The sequence below is a fragment of the Halichoeres trimaculatus genome, unplaced genomic scaffold (genome assembly GCF_033239565.1).
Source record: "Halichoeres trimaculatus isolate MK-OKI-2021-1 unplaced genomic scaffold, fHalTri1.1 fHalTri1_scaffold_15, whole genome shotgun sequence".
In the NCBI taxonomy this organism is placed as follows: Eukaryota; Metazoa; Chordata; class Actinopteri; order Labriformes; family Labridae; genus Halichoeres; species Halichoeres trimaculatus.
Genome location: NW_027437193.1, coordinates 25,486,056 through 25,504,762, shown reverse-complemented (window position 1 = coordinate 25,504,762; position 18,707 = coordinate 25,486,056). Strand labels below are relative to the sequence as shown.

Here is an 18,707-nt window from a genome sequence, read left to right as displayed (position 1 = left end):
AATGACCTTTTAAAAGATTCAAAAAGTCTCAAGTTTACAACCTTGTGTCACTTTTCATTCTTTTATTCCAGAGTGCTTGCACCAGGCTGATGAAAATGGAGTGTAATATACAGTAAGAGATTTTCAAAAAAGTTAGTTTTGCTACATGGCAACATGAATGACAGCTACAAAAAACATATTCAGCAGACAAAAGTAAAAATCATCTGAGCACGGACTCACTTCACTTTGCATTAATGTCTGTAACTATGAGGTTATATTTGTGCCATCAGAAACTAAATTTGAATTTAAAAAATGGATAAAAAAAGAGTTGAATTTTCATAGGCAAAATACAAATTCAAATTCAATTTGAAAAAATTTCAAAACATTAAATTCCATTTCACATCATGCTTTTTCAAATTCAGTTTTTTAATTCAAATTCAGCTTCTGATGGCACAAATTTAACCTCAAATGTAACTCTCAAAATGGGAGAAATGGTTTAAAAAAATAACCATCTATTTGGAATTCTAAAGAACAATAAAGAGGGGCTGTGTATACAAATATTTCTGCAGTATTTTCACCCATTTATCAGCAGAGGGCAGCACAGGGAACTGATCCCCTGACTCATCTGTTGACCTGTTTTTTTTCCTGATACTTTGAATGAAAGACTTTGTTTACTCCGGCCTTTCTGTAGCGTGAGCTTAACACGCCTTAGAATTGTTGGTTTACTTCACACCGCACAAAGAAAACTCTCTATGGGAACAGTTTCAAAAGCCGGATCAAATTCTGTTTAACAGCAACTAAAACACTGTAAAATGAGAACTATCTATTATAACCTAAGAGTTATTTTTATTACTGTAAACAAAGGGGGAAGTCCAGTTTTACTCTGATCAGTTTATCATTTTATACTTATTGCATCTATTAACTAAACATGAACATTGGCCAAATGTAATCAAAACACTGTGAAAACTGTAATCTAAGCAAATGTTTGTCTTCTTTTTGGAAGAAAAAAAAAGTCTGATTAGACTGAAATGACTGACAGGTTCAGAAAAAAGTGTCTTGTTTCAAGATTTTAAAGGACGAAAACACAGTCTCAATTTCTTGTAAAGATTTTTAAAAAAGAAAAGAAAAGAAAAAAAGATTTTGAAAGGAAATCTATCTTGATGCAAGAAACTAAACAAGTTACTTTTTCTCACCCTATGGGTAGATTTTTATTTTTAAAAGTGATTCAAGTGTCCTGTTTGTCTTTTAATACAAGACATTTGATGGGCTTTCCAAGTGAATGCGGCTAAGATTCAGTGTAATAAGAACATTTTACTCAGAAGAAGACCTGAACAGTTTTCACAGAGTAGCTTGTTAATGTAAAATTATTTACTGGTTGCATGAACCATAGCCCAGTTCAATGAATACCGAGCTGAAAGCAGAGTCAGAGTGTTCCTCGTCAGCTGCAGCCTCTTTGGTTTTTCATGAAAGGAGCAGAAGCAGACGTCAGCACTGAAGCAAATAAACAAGAGCATTCAGATTTCCCACATTACACACACTCAGCGAGAGTAAATTATGATGCATTCACATTTTGTTCCCTTCTAAAGCCTGCATCTATTTCTGCTCCATCTGCTCTGGTCTCTCATTATACAAATTTTCATCCTGCAGCTTTAAAATTCAAATCTCAAGACAATGAGATGTTGGATCTTTTTACTCGGCAGCAAAATTTTTTATTGAGCAAAACACAAAATTCAAGCAGTCCGAGAGTAGTCTCAGGTTTAAAACCACTGAAGGATAAATTAAATAAGATACTTTTTTAAACAGCTGGTGGAGACCAAAACATAGATAAATGCAGCTTTAAGGGAACTGAGCTACTTTCTGTTTGTGTCAATATAAGCGCCACATGAGGACAAAATGATCTCTCTCTTATCTTTGTTGGATCTCAACTGAAAGATACAGGGTGGACCAGATAGATTTACCCATTGTATATCTCTACTTTGTTTGCTTAGCTTTTGTCCTAGAAACATAAAATTTTGGATAGTTTCTCTTAAAAGGCATAGATTTTAATGTACCTGAGTTCATTGGTTTCCTACCTAATGATTGCCCAGTATGGCATCGAAGGGTAAGCGCGACCAGATTGTGGCCTTGAATCAAATCAAATTCTGAATTCTGTAATAATTGTAAACTTGAGATGTTTCTTTTTGGAAGACCAGAAAGCAGGGCGTTACAATAGTCAATATGACTGGAGATAAAAGCATGCATTAGCGTCTCTGTGTTAGCACAGGAGAGAAATGGGCGGACTCTGGCTATGTTCTTTATGTGATAAAACCCTGTTTTTGTGACATGTTTAATATGAGGAATAAAATTGAGCTCAGAGTCAAAAATGACGCCCAGATTCTTAACCTGATTGGTTGGAGTTAAAAGCAGGGTTTGGAGTTTTGATAAAAGTTTCTCTCCCTGAGCCTTAGGATCAATAATTAAAACTTCAGTTTTGCCCTGGTTGAGCTGTAGGAAGTTTTCTGCCATCCAGGATTTAATGTCTAAAATACAATTAAAAAGGGCATCAATGGGCCTTGTGTCATCAGGAGACATGGATATGTACAGCTGTGTATCATCAGCATAACTGTGGAACATAATACCATGCCTCCTGATGACATCTCCTAGTGGGAGCATGTACACATTAAAAAGTATGGGGCCTAAAATTGAGCCTTGGGGAACACCACATTTCACTTCATGGGTCCTTGAGGAGCATGTGTCCAGACTTACCAGAAATTTTCTATCTGTGAGATAGGAACTGAACCACTGAAAGGCAGGCTGAAGGAGGCTGGACTGACAACAATGGAAATCATGAAAAAGGTGAATGTTTCTCGTAAGACTGTCTACAATGTCGTGAAACGATACAATGAGACTGGCAATACCACCAGCAATCCAATCCCTGGAAGAAAACGTTCAGTCCAGACAAAAAAGGGTTGTTGAGATGGTGATGAAGAGAATCCAAAGGAATCCTCGCAGGAGCATGAGGGCAACAGCAAAGGAAGTGAACATCTCAAGAACTTCACTGAGGAGAGATGTCAAACAGGATCTCAGACTGAAAGCACTAAAAATGCAACACAGACAACGGATTTCAGACACTTCTAAGAAAAAACGGCTTGACAGGGAAAATGATGCTGCAGGAGATCCAGAGTGCCGCAGACAAAGTCCTGGTTTGGTCTGATGAGAAGATCTTCACCGTTCAGGCAGTGATCAATTCCCAGAATGACAGGGTTTATGCGCATAGTGCACAGCACCTACCTGAAGGCTACAGAGCTTATTTTGGTCGTCAGAAGCAGCTGGAGTTATGGTGTGAGCTGCTGTTGCATCTGATGGCTCAAAGTCTCCTTTGGTCTTCATTCAGGAGGGTGTGAAAGTGAACAGCCAGGTGTACCTTCAGATGCTTGAAGAAAAAGTGTTGCCTTGGTGAACCGATGCGTTTGGAAACCATTTTGTCTTCACACGAGACGGCGCAGCAGCTCACACATCCAATGTCACACAGGCCTGGTGCAAGCAGCACTTTCCTGGCTTCTGGGACAAAAACATGTGGCCTCCGTCAAGTCCAGACATCAATCCAGTGGACTGTGCGATCTGGTCTATCCTGGAGACGGAGGTCTCAAGAGTATCTCACAGCAGTGTCACCGCAGAATAACTCAAGTCTAATCAGGGTCATTCTTTCTTTCTAGAAGTGATATCAGGGTTAGGATTTCATTTGAAATGGTTATACAGCTGCTATCCTCCATCAGCTGTTATAATCAAATGTAAACAACAGAATTAACTTCTTCATAAGTTTGTTGAACCTTGGAGTTTGTGTAACTCTGCTCTATCTTCATATTCTACCCCCCCCCCACCCTCTCCTGCTGCAGTCCATGATAATCAATGTTACACCGTCCACATGACCTCTTGATTCGGCGCTCTTCTTTGGCACCCTGAAGGCAGACCGAGCTGACATTCACAGGACGTCTGCACACTGACTTCATACAGGACACACACTCACACAGGCTGGATCTGCCTCCTTCATCATGGACCGGAGACTCCTGCTTGTAGCTTCGGCTGTTCTTCTGGGGGCCACGCTCGCCATCACACTTGCAGAACGAACCTCGAATTGCAAAGTCAAATGGTAATGTTTGTATTTATATGGGGGGGGGGGGGGGGGGGGGGCATAGAAAAATTACGTATGTAATATTATGAGTAGCGGTGTGCGGCTCAATCTAAAATACTGATTTATTGATGCCAACGTTGGGATCAGTACCGAGCAATACTTGGTGATGAGAAAGATACTTAGATACTTAAGTTTCGATTTCTCTTCTCTACATGCACTCCTCTCAACCGCTCATGTGCTCATAGATAGATAGATAGATAGATAGATAGATAGATAGATAGATAGATAGATAGATAGATAGATAGATAGATAGATGATAGATAGATAGATAGATAGATAGATAGATAGATAGATAGATAGATAGATAGATAGATAGATAGATAGATAGATAGATAGATAGATAGATAGATAGATAGATAGATTGGAAAATTGGAAATGTGTAGATTTTCATTGGCATTTTTTTTATGTGTGAGAGGAAGTGCGTTTGTAAGACCGCGTGTATGATGTGGCTCTTTGTAATACCTCGATAATTTCTGTGGCTTTTGGTCTCTGACTGGTTGGCCACCCCTGATTTATACTGTCTGTATTCATAACAAGATTTTAGACTTTGAGCAAGTGCACATTAGCTATTTGAGCTGCTTAGATGATTTTTTTTCTGTATTCCTGTGCTGAAGCTGATCTGTTGAGTAGAAAGAGCAGATGCTGAAACATGTGACCACCTTGTAAGCAGAAATTACTCTCTATGTGTGTTTTTGGGTTGCATAAAATCCACATCTGTCACAGCATAAAAGGGTCAAATGCTTGTTAGACAAGGCACTTAGAGAGTCAAAGCTCTGCTGACTGCTTTCTCATGCATGTTATTCTGGAGATGTGCACACTGAAGAACTCATGAGACCCACATTAGTCATACCTGTGAGAGGAAAACAAGTTTTTAGGGTAATACAAAACAGAATACAGAGTTTTTTTAAAGTGCATCCTTAGTAAAGATGTTTTTTGGGGAATCTTTACAGGTTGTTTAACATCTCATGTGAGCTCGTCCAGGAGAAACTGGTGAGCCAGATCAAAGCCTGGCAGATCAGATACAGCTGTTGGTACGCAGGAGAGAAGTGTTCGTACGAGGTCAGTAACATTGCACTCAAATGAAATCTGATAAATTATAAGAATAAAAAAGTAAGGAGTGTGTTTTCAAGCAAATATCTAAACCTGGATGACAGTTGTATTTAGGTGTTACTATGTTCGTTTTTGACCAGTCAGAATCTGCCTGGTAAAAAGTTTTGTAAGAAGGTAACTTTTATGCTTGTAATTACCATTTAAAGTGAGACTGAAAAATGTGACAGCTCTCCCCAGTCTCCCCTACTTCCCAGAGAAAACTTATCATAAAATCTTATTTTTAAAAAGTATGATCCTGCTCAACATCTTAAATTTGTAACGTGTTTGAACAGCCGTTCTGTTTCTACTGTTGTCTGTATTTCTTTGTGATGATCTAAAACTGTTTGCTGATACATATTTTAGATAATGTTTTTGTTTCACTGATAAACACAGAGATTTTGATCTTCAGCACATACTGTACTCGTCAGACTGAACTGAAACTGTGAAATGTGCTGCAGCTCGTGTCATCTGCACCTTACGTGATCACAGCCACACACACGTCTCCAACAACCAAGACAGTGAGCGACCTGCAGTTTCTCCTGGAGCAGTCTACCATCTGTAAAATGACTGTAAGTGTGGAGGGATCCTTTCTTTAATGATCTTTGTTTAACACCAAACAACCCTGGAGCAAAAAACACCTTTAATAAGTTTGCTCTGGTTATTTAACTCAGTTTCAGCTTCAGTCACTGACGTCTCCTGTGTGTTGACTTCTTGTTGTCAGGGTGAGGCAGTGTCTGAATTCATCAAAGATCCAGCTGACAACAGCACAAACTACTGCAGCCTGCAGAACCTGATGGATGGTAAATACCTGTTTATCTTCAACATGAGAAGTGACAACATCGCTCCTTTTGTCCTGATGAGTGTCTCTGTGTTATTCTCTGTTCAGGAAGTAACCTCATCAACGCAGAGGGATACAAACAGTTCAGCAACAAGTGGATCTGTCCTGGCTTCGATGAGGCCAACTGCACCCTGACATAGCTGGAAGGAGTGTTTCTAAATGTGAACAGCTCGTCTTTTATTTCAGTTTGTGACAGCATGGCTGGTGTCAGAGTTTCAAATGTGCTTAGTTGTCACAGTTTAAACTTGACAAGAATTAGACTTTAAAAAAATAGTAACTTAGAGAGTTGTAGATATAGTTCAATTTTCTTAGGGCTCTACCTGAGAAACAGGACAGTAAAAACCTCCACACAGTGTCAGCTCAGGCAGGCTACAGTCAAGCACGGCCAAAAGTTCAGTTCAGTTTGTTACTTTTTCTCCTATATCAAAAAAGGATTTCAATTTAAAGCTGCTTGGTCTTCCTTCTTCCCTTTCAAACCGCTTTGCTACCCATGTCCACCCAAGCTCCTCCTCTCCTGCTGTGTCTAATTTTACCCGTGTCATATGTACCGTCATGGGCGCCTGATTTGTTCTGTACCCACGAGTCTTTGCTGCTGCTCTCCCCGCCTTGGCTTGTCATATATGCACATGACAGAGAGGGGAGCTGCTCCACTTTGGCATGTGGAAAGGCAGGGAGTACCCAGAACAGACTTATTCTGCATTTCAGATAAATTCTCTTTAAAGATCAGTTTTTGCAAAACTGGAAGTGGCAAAGATGAAAAATAAAATCAAAGCATGCATTAAGAATCATACAAATTTTATTAAAACACACTCAAAGAAAACAAAGTAGAAAAAAACTAAATATGTAAAATAAAAGTTTGCCAGATGAAAAAAAAAATCATCATTAAAGATATGAACTTTGTTCTCCTCTTTGGGTCGAGTGAGTTGAATTGAGAATTGTGAGATAAAACCTTTTTCTTTGTATCTCATCATCTCCAAAGAAACACCAGGAGTGATAGTTCCTCCGACCAAACACTTTAGTCTTTGGAGACAGCAGGTTTTCTTTCATTCGGGAACAATACTTACACATGAACATGAACAAAGCAGGATCAGAAAAGAGATGTGAGGCACTGGGGTTGTCCACAAGGGGGCACCACAGTATAATCAAAAACTCCTCAAAAGAGCTTCAACAGAAAAATTTGGTATCCTTAATGCAGCAGTCCTGAGTCTGCTGTTTCAGACAGCGTGTCTTAACACTAGAAATGAGTACTGCTCTCTTTAGCACATGATGATGAAACAACCACATCAAGGCAAATGAGTGACCTGATGATTTAGATTTGAACTATGAGGTAACCCACTCAAATCAGAAACATTAAAAGGTCTGTGTCTGTGATATAAATTATCATTATAAAGGTGGTCAAAGAGTCAAGTTGATCTTCAACTTAGCAGCGAAACTAGAAAACACTTCAAGTGGTTATATCAAACATTCAAAATGGAAAATAAGTGGATTTATCACATCTGCATTTTGAAAGCTGTAACTTCATAGTCCTACAGCCACATAATAATCATCAAATGTCTTTTTAGACAAATGATAATCACCAAAGTCAGAAAGTCAATCATATTCTGTTGTAGTGAACAGATTATTTATCAAATCCTCACAGAAGATATTCAAAAATCTCTGTAGAAAAGTAAATTACTTTCCTAAGCAATAAAGCAGCAGTTCACCAACTGTAGTTTTTTTTCTTCTTTCCTCTGGAGTAATTTGAGATCCTCTCAGCTGTGTCCATGTGAGGCTTGTTTTTCTGTGCCCAGAGAGCACGGGGCCTCCAGGAGGAACGGTGTTTGTCACAGGCTCACTGACTTTTACTGTTTACTGCTTCTGCCTCAGATTCGGTGTCAAATTCAGTCAGGCAGCAGTACAACAGCTTCTGGGTGAATCTGGTGCACCACACTGCAGGAAAGTGAGAAAATCCAAGATTAGTAAATGTGTTTGCTGAAATCACTGTTTTTACACATTTTATAAATTAACACATAGCAAGGTAGTGAAAGAGTCCTCTTAAAAAAGAATGAACAAAAGGAGATGATGATGAAAACTGAGAAAGTATGATAATTTTATAAAAATAAATTAGCCAATCACAGCCCTGCTTTGATTCACCTACATGATGTGAAAGCCAATTAGTGAGAAACAGGTACAAGCAGGAAACCTTTTTTGATTTTAGTTGCTGATCATTGAAACACAATTCAGCTTTTGAAACACATTTAGATCCTTTTTTTTGGTCTTAACCTAGCTAAAGCTTTCATTCAGACTGGTCTACTGCAATGCCCTCTTCAATGGGACTTCCTACAACGGTCTCCACAAGCTTCAACTAGTCCAGAATAAAGTGTCCAGGATCCTACTCAGTCAGAAAACACAAACACTTCACCCCAGTACTCTGCACTGTCCTGGGTAGCTCCACTGTATTCAACCTCAAAGAACCCCTCACGAAGCAAAACCCCAACCCTGAATACACCCTCCGTGGGAGATCTGTGCTGCTGCATCACGTTAGTGGAACTTCCTGCCCAGCCACCATCAGGACCCCATAGACCATGGAAGCCTTCAAGAAACACTTAAAAACCTTCCTCTTTCAAAACTCTTTTAACTAACTTAAGGTACTCTTTTGAATTCCTCATGTTTTTACACTTCACCTTTTTACCATGTGCTGGTACGACCTTGAGATTTCTTGAAAATAAAAAGTGCATTACAAATAAAATGTGATTATTATTAGTAGGAGTAGTAATATTTTCACACATTGATGGAACAATGTATTGTTCTCAAAACTAAAAAGCAAATAAAAACCATGAATTTCAGGTCCTTTTTCTATATGAAAGTCTGGAGCAGCCATGCTTGCCTTTATTTTCAAATTTCCCATATTTTTTAATACATTTTTAAAAATATTTTTTATAAGAAATCCAATCCTTTGCTACTCCATATAAATATGAGCCATGTTTTGAACTGTTGGTAGTATTTTGAAATAGCTTATCATAATGATCTACTTAGCGCCGCTAGCGTTAGCGATAGCAACAGCTACAGCTGATAATAGCTACACCGATGTCTGACCAAAGTGACAAATTCACAGCAAACAGACTTCACTACAATGAACTGCATTCAATGAATAATTAGAAGGCTAAACTGCATTTAGGAGCTGCATTAGCTACATGAGCAGTGATAAGAAAACATAACATTATTCAGAAGCTACATAATATAGCAACTGAATACTGTAACTTTAGCTTAAAGTTAGCTTTTCATAGCTTAGCTGTTTCATTACTCATGTAATACTTTACAACATAGTGAAGTCCATTTGTTGTGAATTTTTCACCTAAATCTGAAATCGGTTTATCATCAGTTTGTAAAAATGGGTTGGGAAGAGAATAGACAGTCGCTCTGCCTACGACACAACCAGCCAGTGACTAGAGGTGATGATGATGATGTTGCAAGAATCGAGGGGCGTCTAGCCTTCAAGAGATGTGTTTTCAACCCTCTCCCTTAGCCCTTTAGGAAAGGGGGCCAAGGAGTAGTTGAAGGGGTAAAATGAAGGGAACGAGTGAGAGTTGGAATCGGCCCTTCATCCAAAACTCTGATTAAAAACAAGAAGTATTCTTTGATTTCTATAAGTCAAATTATCCTAGTCTTGTATAAAAATAAATAGATAAATCAACACAGACATCAGTAAAGAAAATGATTGATACAATATCAAATCCTGGCCTCCATAGCTCTGAATGTAAAACTTACCATTTAACTTGCTAATGAATCTGGGCCTCCTCTCCTCAGGCAGGTAGATGGCTACGTAATACACTGGCAGTCCAGAGAGCGCGATGCCGATCCCAATGAGAGAGTTAATGGTGTCTCCGTACAGAGGGACGATGACTAAGAACAGGCTGCACAGACAGTAGACGAAGGGAAAGAACAATGTCAGCTGTGGAGAGACAAAGAGAAAAGGGGGATAGTGTGTGATTATTTCTGTTAGAGCATCTTGTCCAATATCTCAAACCACAGTGCAAACTCACAGCAGAGCATCTCATGAGACACAATATGTGCTCTACCTTCTCTCATCATCTTAAATAGTGGGGTTTTCAAGAACTAGTCTGCTTGGCCTAGCTCTGCTCGGGCCTGATAACGAGCCATTCATTTGAACCAGGTGGGCTGGAGTGGGGTAGTATCTAAAACATGCAGAGCAGGGGTCCTCCTGGACCAGGGTTGGGTAACACTGTTTTACACAATAACTTGAAAGATGCTATGAGGAGGATCTGTTTGAATTGCACTCCCCCTCCACCTACTGGCCCAGAGTCTCTGCACACTGTCGTAAATTACTTTTAGCGAGGCGTGTGTTTTTTCGGGAATTAAGTGGAGAGTGGATCAAAACACATTTTCTTTGTTCAAGACAACTTTTCACTGGCTACAACACGCAGAGGTAAGGTATTTACGTGTACAGTTAGGTAGCGCTATGATTTGAAAAGTGACATCAAGTGAACTTTGTAGTAACCAGTTATATGTTAGCAACATCAGCAGCACGGTGCTCCGATGTATCTGTAGGCTAACGTGACAACAAGTAAAAACTGTCACTTTGTAAATAGTTTAGTAGCCGTTTATATTTAGTGCAGCTGCTAGCCCTGTGCTCTAAGACCGGTCGGTGGGTTAATTAGTACCAGACGGCACATGAAAAATACCCAACTTACATTATTTCAGTTTGATTTATCATCTGATTCTGAAGGGTGTTTTATTTTGAAAGATGACTGGATACTACCTGTCCTACCCATCTATGACTCATTCTTGACACCAAACCCCCAAGCTAGCAAAATGGACAAAAAAACAACATCTTTGGAAAGTTTCTTTTGTCAGGGTAAAAGAGCCAGTGAGGAGACATAAGAAGAGTCGGTCCGTGAAAATATTGTCTGACTTTAAACTGCAAAAAAGTTTGGGGACCGCTGCTCTGAGACATGTCTGTAATGTGAACATTAGTGAATCCTGGTTATGTCCTACTAGTCTTCTACCAATCAGAGCTAACGTAACCTCACTCTTCATTTTATTGATAGACTCTCAAGTTTGAACAGACCACTGCAGAATAACTGCTGACTGTGAGTTGGAACAAACATTATCACAAACAGTTTAGCCCCTGTGTTATAGAGTGATAAAGTCTGAGCTAAAGGATAATTAGCCTTTAGCTCAGGCTGTATCACTCTCCCGTTTATCTTTCTTCTGCTCTTCTGTCCTTTTTCTGTCTGACAGTTTGGCTCCAGTTTCCACCATCACTACAAAATTAATCACAGAAATAGTTTTCAGCAGAGAAAAACACAGAAATCTGTGTTTCATCTCTTCTCTCTACTAAACTTGGTTAGCCAGTGTGGTGTTGTCATAGAGACCTAGCCATGCTTTAAATCAATGCGGTCCTGCTCAACCAGATCTGGAAGCTAAGAAATAACAATTTAAAATAACATGTATCCAGCAAAATTGGTGCCAATAATCTCATTTTAAAGCGTGGATTAGGCATGTAAATAGAAGAGAGACTTTTTAAGGTCACTTTCAAACTCCTCACAGCCCCTTTAAGTTAATTGCAGCTTTTAAAGATGTAAGATTCTGAAGTCATATTATTGATGTAAACTTCAATCTTCACACACAGTACTCTGCAAACAGTCAGTGCCGCTCCACTATGTGGGAGTTTGAAGTTTGAACAAGCAGTACCTTCACAGGCCTGTGTCTGTCTGGCTGAGTCACGCGCAGGTAGATGAGGCCGGCCACTGACAGACCCACGTAGAGCCAGTAACTGAAGCTGAAGTAATTGATGAGCTGAAACACGTCCTCCACACACAGGAAGATCAGACCCATCAGACCCTGAAGGACCACAGTAGGATGGCACATAACTCAGACTGAACAGATGTAGCTGTAGATAATAAGTTTGATGAGTTTTTGTAGTTTGTCAGAGTAAAATACACAGTGCTCACATTGAACAGCAGTGCAGGTATGGGTGTGTATCTCTCCAGGTGAATCAGACTCAGACTATCAGGGAGGTGACCTTCCCTGGCTCCAACAAAAAACAACCTGCATGATTGACAAATGAGGAAAATGATTTGCAACATTGTCCTCACTTCGGACGCCAAAGTCAGTCTTGATTTCCTATCGTCTGGTCACCTTGAGGCAGCAATGATGGAAGCGTTCAGTCCTCCATAGCAGGACATGGCGACTGAAACAGGGATGATCCACTTAAAAGGTCCCAGGACTGCGTTTCCAAAGGTCTGTGGAGTCAGATTAATATGGTTTATCATTAAAACATCAAATCACATCATTTCAAGAGGAGCCTTTAGTCCATCATGATGTCTGCATCCCTGACATCATGAAGGACTAAAGTAGCTCCTGAGGTCAGTGTGTGAAACCTCTGACTGTTTCTAAATAAAGCAGCTCTATTATTAGAAACAAGGTAAATTTTCTCTCTCACACTGAAAAAAGAAAATTGTTGGACCAACTTAAATTATTGCTTCGATTGGTCACATCTAAATAAATTAAGTTATTTGAAATGAAGTTGATAAGTTCAATCAACACAATTGATTGAAGTGAAATGAACTTAAAAAAAATGACTGTGCTGTGGATATTAGACCCTGCTGTACATTAAGATGTCAACCTGCCAAGGACACAGGCTTTCTGTGCTCCACCTGGCATGGACCGTGTACCTTCAAGCGTGTTTAATGTTTTATATGTTGATACATGAGGGCTGATGATGGGCTAAAATTATGATTAAAGATGACAAACTGGGTTTTGTCTTTAGTTATATTGAAATTACCAATAATAAGAGAGTATTGTAATTGGAGCCCTCACTGCCGTGGAGCACAGCCAGGCAGCCAATGCCACAGGGCACAACCAAGCAGCCTATGCTGTAGAGCACAGACAACCAGCCAGCACCATGTACCACAGACAGCCAGCTGGTCCATGCCATAGAGCACAGACACACTGTCCCCACGTGGTAGCTTAATGTGCAGCAGGGTATATCCACAGCGTTCCCTCCTCACCCACGGTTTTTCCTTTTGGTTTCTCCAGATTATTGAGTTGAAACAATTTAAAACTTTAAGTTGGATTGATGCAACATGTTGATTCGAGAAAAATTAAAATATTTAGTTTATTTGACCAATTAGGTTGTGTTAATTGAACTTGTTAATTTCATTTCAAAGAACTTATTTAGGTTGGTCCAACGATTTTCTTTATTTTTAGTTGTAGCAACGCAAGATTTAAAGTTGATATTATCAACAAAAATTCACTGGAAACCTTAACAAAAAATTTTTTGAGTTGGATTGATTAAAAAAATGATTGATTGAAGACTCCCTTTTTATAGCGCATGTAACAGTGTGAGTCTTACCACAGCAACTGCGTCACTAGCCAGTAGTGATGGTATGTCCAGAACAACATAGTAAGCTACGTTAGTCAGCAGGTAGATGATGGTCACTATGGGCATGGAGATGGCGATGGCCAGAGGAAGATTTCTACAACAACAAAGGAGAAGATGCTGAGTCACTGAAAACTGGCTGTGAACAGATTACAGGAGATTAAAGTGATGATAAATTATAGTTCACTTAAATTCTATGCAGAGAACAATATTAGCCTTATTTTTATTAAGTGTGTGTGTGTGTGTGTGTGTGTGTGTGTGTGTGTGTGTGTGTGTGTGTGTGTGTGTGTGTGTGTGTGTGTGTGTGTGTGTGTGTGTGTGTGTTTTACCTCTCTGGGTTCTGAATCTCCTCCGTCACAAAGTTGAGCGTATCCCAGCCAGAGTAGGAGAACAGAGCGGAGTAAAGAGCCAGAGCAATGGCACCGGGATCTTTAGAGGAGCCTTCAAAAGGACTCTCGAAGGTCTTTGACTCGCCTAAACAAAGACTACTTACAGTCATACATGTCGTTTATTTGTTTAAGTTCATCTTTCCTCTGTTGTGTTCACACTTTGGTTTTAATCTTACCTGTGAATGCTTTCAGTATTCCTACGATGATGATGAGAATGAGTGCCAGAAGTTTGGCATACGTGAAAATGTCCGTCACCAGGGTGCCCCATTTCACATAGGCACAGTTGACGAAGATGAGCATACCTAGACAAACCAAAGGGAAATGATGGCAAAGGGTTCTGAAACAGGGATAAAAATGACAATCTTAGGTTTAAAATGATGTTTTACTCAGCCCAGACCACCAACCAGTTGTATAAACACTGCCCTGCCAAAAAAAATGTCGCCACCAAAAAGGACTTCAATTTGCTAGGGAGCATAAAGATTGGACTCATGAGCAATGGAAGAAGGTCAGGTGGTCTGATGAGTCCAGATTGACCCTGCTCCAGAGTGATGGGCCATCAGGGTAAGAAAAGAGGCAGATGAAGTGATCTCCCATCATGCCTAGCGCCTACTGTCCAAACCTGTGGGGGCAGTGCTATGATCTGGGGTTGCTGCAGTTGGTCAGGTCTAGGTTCAGCGACAGTCTGTGCTCAAAGAATGAGGTCAGCTGACTACCTGAATATAGTGAATGACCAGGTTAATCCATCAGTGAAGTTTCTCTTTCCTGTTGGCACGGCCATATTCCAAGATGACAATGCCAGGATTCATCAGGCTCAGATTGTGAAAGAGTGGTTCAGGGAGCATTAGGCTTCATTTTCACACATGGATTGGAGCCCATAGAGTCCAGACCTTAACCCCATTGAGAATCTTTGGGATGTGCTGGAGAAGGCTTTGTGCAGTGGTCAGACTCTACCATCATCAATGCGAGATCTAGGTAAAAAGTTAATGCAACACTGGATGGAAATAAATCTTGTGACATTGCAGAAGCTTACTGAGACAATGCCACAGCGAATGCGTCAATCAAAGGGGGTCCAACGAAATATCAGAGTGTGTGCCTTTTCTTTTTTTTTTTGGCCTGGCAGTGTAAATCACACTGAGCCACAGTCAGTCTGAGGGCTCAGGGACACACATTCAGCAGTTTATGAATCACTGTGATCTCTAACCTGAATACCATGTCTGCTCACAGCACTCTCCTCAGCACAAAGCCAGGCTGTAAACATACAAAGTTATTTTAAAGGACTGGTGGGTCTAACTTTAGCTGATGCCAGACATACTTAAAAACAAGGTAACTAGGTTGCTTTGAGGACTGACGGATAGCTCAAAATGTGATGAGGCTATAAAAACACAAAACCACCAAGAGTCTTGGAGTCTTGGAGCCTCCTCACTAACAGCAACAGGTTGCCAGATCTGTCAGCTTGATATCTTCTAAACTACTGAGTTAGGGTAGGGTAAGTGATTAAACTATTGTGTACGGAAAGTGAAATTAGCTATTTAGACCCAAGCTGTTTTTTTAACCAGGCTGGACACTTTTTTCATTTTGTTAAAATTTGTGGCTTCCATTTTTTCTCCTGCCAGCCTCAAGTGGACACTTGTTAAAATCACCTGGGCTTCATATTTCTAAATCTGAGCTTGCCTCTTGTTTAAACCAGATTTAGTTGACGGAAAAGAAAGCACACAATCAGCAGCAACTGGGCGGAGACAGGAAGCACATTGAAGCGGTGTAATCCCAGTGCCATAGATCATAACCAACAGTTGTTTTATGGTGAATTCCATGAGCAGGGCACAGTGTACTATAGAGTCAGTGTTAATCAACTGTTTGATCTACATAATTCTCCTAAATTGATTTTTCAAACAGAATTTTTTTTTTTTTGAGTAATTTGATATTTTTTTCAGCCTTACAAATATGTATTCAAAATGAAGAATGTTATGACTTTAGTGGCATCTGGAAAATAAATTTTGTACCATATTTTTCTGTTTTGTTTTTGGTCTATTTATTTATTTATTTATTCATGTATTTTTGTATTTATTTATTTAAATTAATTAATTAATTATTATTATTTTTTATTTATGTATCTATTTATTTATTTATTTATTTATTTATTTATTTATTTATTTATTTATTTTCAGTTGCAGTCAAAGTGTAGAGCTGCCAAAATATATCAAAAAAAAACAAAAGGCCACTATTTAGTTTGTCTACTGTAGTTACATGACAGTTCAACACCCAGTGCTTACAACACAGTCAACTTGGCAAATGGTAAATGGTCTTATGAGGTGATTTTACACTGCTCACTACATTGATGTATTCAGATAATCGCATGGAACTTTGGGAGATGGGATCTAGCCATTAATGATCCCCTCCACCACTGAGCCACAGTTTCCCAAATCTGTCTGACTTTACTTCAATTAAAGAACCTGCACTGTAAAAACAACAGCTCTGTTTATGTTGTTAAAAAACAGGAAATCTTATTTGAAGGTGATCCTATGAAATTTAGAACATAACACTTTTTTATGATGAGTATAGAAACCCAAACTTTGATTGTTTAAAATGTTTTTACAGCCTTTATATCTAAAGCAAAAAAGGAAAAAAAAAAAAGAAAGAAAAAAGGAAAAACCTTGTTCAGTCTAAAAGAGGCAAAAGAGTGGAAAAATGGCAGTGACCTGAATCTATCTCATCTGACTTTTTCACACATATTTAAAACCTACAGTGTCTCACACATATCAGACAAAGAAAGTGAAACTTACAGAGGCAGGCTGCAGCTATTAGCCTTATAGAGTCGTATGGCGGCTCACAGGTGGGATAGAAAGCCTCCACCAGGTAGTTGGCAAAGGTCAGTGAAATCACCGCCTGGCTGGCTGGCTCGATCAGTAAGATGGACGTCCACAGACGCACAAAAGCCAAGAGGCCTCCAAATGCCTCGAGGATGTAGGCATAGCTGGCTCCAGACTTGGTGATGGAGGTGCCGAGCTCTGCGTAGCACAGAGCCCCAAACACAGAGAAGATTCCTCCAAAGGCCCAAACCAGCAAAGACAGCCCGTAAGAGCCGCTGTACATCAGCACGCCTTTGGGTGAGACGAAGATCCCAGAGCCAATCATGTTTCCAACGATGAGGCAGACTCCATTGATGAGGGAGATTTCCCTCTTCATTTGCATTTTCTCTTCTTTAACAATGTTCGTGGCCTTCAGGTCCTCAGCAGATGGAGCCTGAGATCTCGGGCATATCGTCTGAGACATGGCCCCCATCTTCTGCCAAACAATGTTGCTGTGGGAATAGTAGAAGAAGGAGAGTATACCAACACCAAAAATAAAATCCAGGCATTAAATATATGTATGACATGACTTTCTCCTCTACAGTTTTCTTTAGGCGTCTGATAAAGGTCAACAGATAAGGCAAGCATGTGGTCAAACACATGCATGACACAACAGTTACACTTAATCAACTCCTCATAATGCAAACAGGAACACAATGTACTGAAGGGGAAGAAGTAGCAAAGTGAGCTTACTCTGTACTCAGCAGGTGTTTTTGTTCCCCTGAGCGCGTAGAGCCGTCCTCAGGTCACTGTGCTCCTCTCAGCCAGGTACGGACACATTGGTGAGACCACCTGCGAGAGGCAGTAACAGCTCGGTCGATGTTGCAATCCTGGCAGCCCAACACATCCACTGTGGGTGTTTTTCCAGCACCAGGCGAAGCACACTCTCGTGTTCCCCTCCTGTGCTATTTTCAGAGAGCAGGAGACCTCCTGCCCCCGGAGAGCTCTCAGCTGAAGAGAAGAGGGAGTCAGGCTGCTGCTGGGTCAACATTCAGGTTACAGTCAGATGATTGTGTAATATCAATCCAACAATACATGACAAATTAGAAAAATGTTTTATTAAGGTTTTGATCATTTCTTCTTCTTTTATGAGTTTTATTTTAAAAATTGTCTTTTAGTTTTCTCCATGTGGAATATGACTTTTAATATTGTTGCTGCTTCTTATTCATTAGCTGTTTGCTGTTGTATGTGGTTATGTGGTTGTTTCGTCTTTGTTTTTGTTTTACTTTTTCTGTGTGACTGTTTTCTTTCCAGTGCTTTTTTTTTTTTTTTGTGTGTGTGTGTCTTTGTGGTGTTTTTCTAATTTTTGCTTGCACCCACTCATGGGCTGCACGACCTAACCTTTTTCTACATTTGCGTTTCCGGTGTGCTGTTGTATGTTTCTTTGGAATAATGTTGAAATTTCTCAAGTTGTTTTGTGATTTCTTAAAGATAATTCTGTGTACAATAGTTCTGTTGCTAGGCACCGCCCTGTTGGCTATGGGTGCCTTTTGCACTAACTCTCTCTTCTATGTCCGTTTCTTTTAATTTTTTTAGTCTCTTTTTCGTAATCTTTGTATTTGGAGTGGATCATTACTTTGTATGGCTCATTTGTTGGTCATGGACACCAAACTTTTTGTGTCTTCAGTGATATTTTTACTACTTTTTCTCCTGTGTTTGTCTGGAGATCCTACATGTTACCATGGCTGCATTGTTTACATGTGAAATCAGCTGTTAGCAGCCTGTAGCATGTCAATGCTAACTGGTGCAAGGCCTGATGTTTCCCCACAAGGTGAGGAGAAGGAGGTGAGGACAACATGCTGGTTCTCAGGTGTGAGCTAAGAAGTGACGACATGGACCTGTCCTTCCATCCATCGTTATTGGGAACGTAAGATCTATCTCCAATAAGATGGACGAGCTAGCCATGCTAACCCAGCAACAGCAGGAATGCCAGAAGGCAGAGTAGCATCATGCTATTCACAGACATGGCTAACAGAGCTAACATCAGACACCAACGTCACATTGGAAGAGC

At 39.9% G+C, this 18,707-nt stretch overlaps 2 protein-coding genes across 2 annotated transcripts; one reads left to right on the top strand and one right to left on the bottom strand.

The window, feature by feature from the left end:
• The first annotated feature begins 2,054 nt into the window (after positions 1–2,054).
• On the top strand, positions 2,055–6,217 carry LOC141804281 (uncharacterized). The gene is made up of 5 exons (XM_074688626.1): positions 2,055–2,080; positions 5,101–5,209; positions 5,698–5,808; positions 5,961–6,039; positions 6,126–6,217. The coding sequence occupies exons 1-5, from the start codon at positions 2,055–2,057 to the stop codon at positions 6,215–6,217; spliced, it is 417 nt and encodes a 138-aa protein (XP_074544727.1).
• Positions 6,218–7,112: 895 nt separating this feature from the next.
• Positions 7,113–17,135, bottom strand: LOC141804217 (Y+L amino acid transporter 2). The gene is made up of 9 exons (XM_074688543.1): positions 16,631–17,135; positions 14,027–14,152; positions 13,791–13,935; positions 13,435–13,558; positions 12,219–12,322; positions 12,032–12,128; positions 11,772–11,921; positions 9,825–10,008; positions 7,113–8,006 (listed from the first exon to the last, which is right to left on the bottom strand). Exons 1-9 carry the CDS (start codon positions 17,127–17,129, stop codon positions 7,909–7,911), a joined length of 1,527 nt encoding a protein of 508 aa, XP_074544644.1. The 5' UTR covers positions 17,130–17,135; the 3' UTR covers positions 7,113–7,908.
• Positions 17,136–18,707: the final 1,572 nt, after the last annotated feature.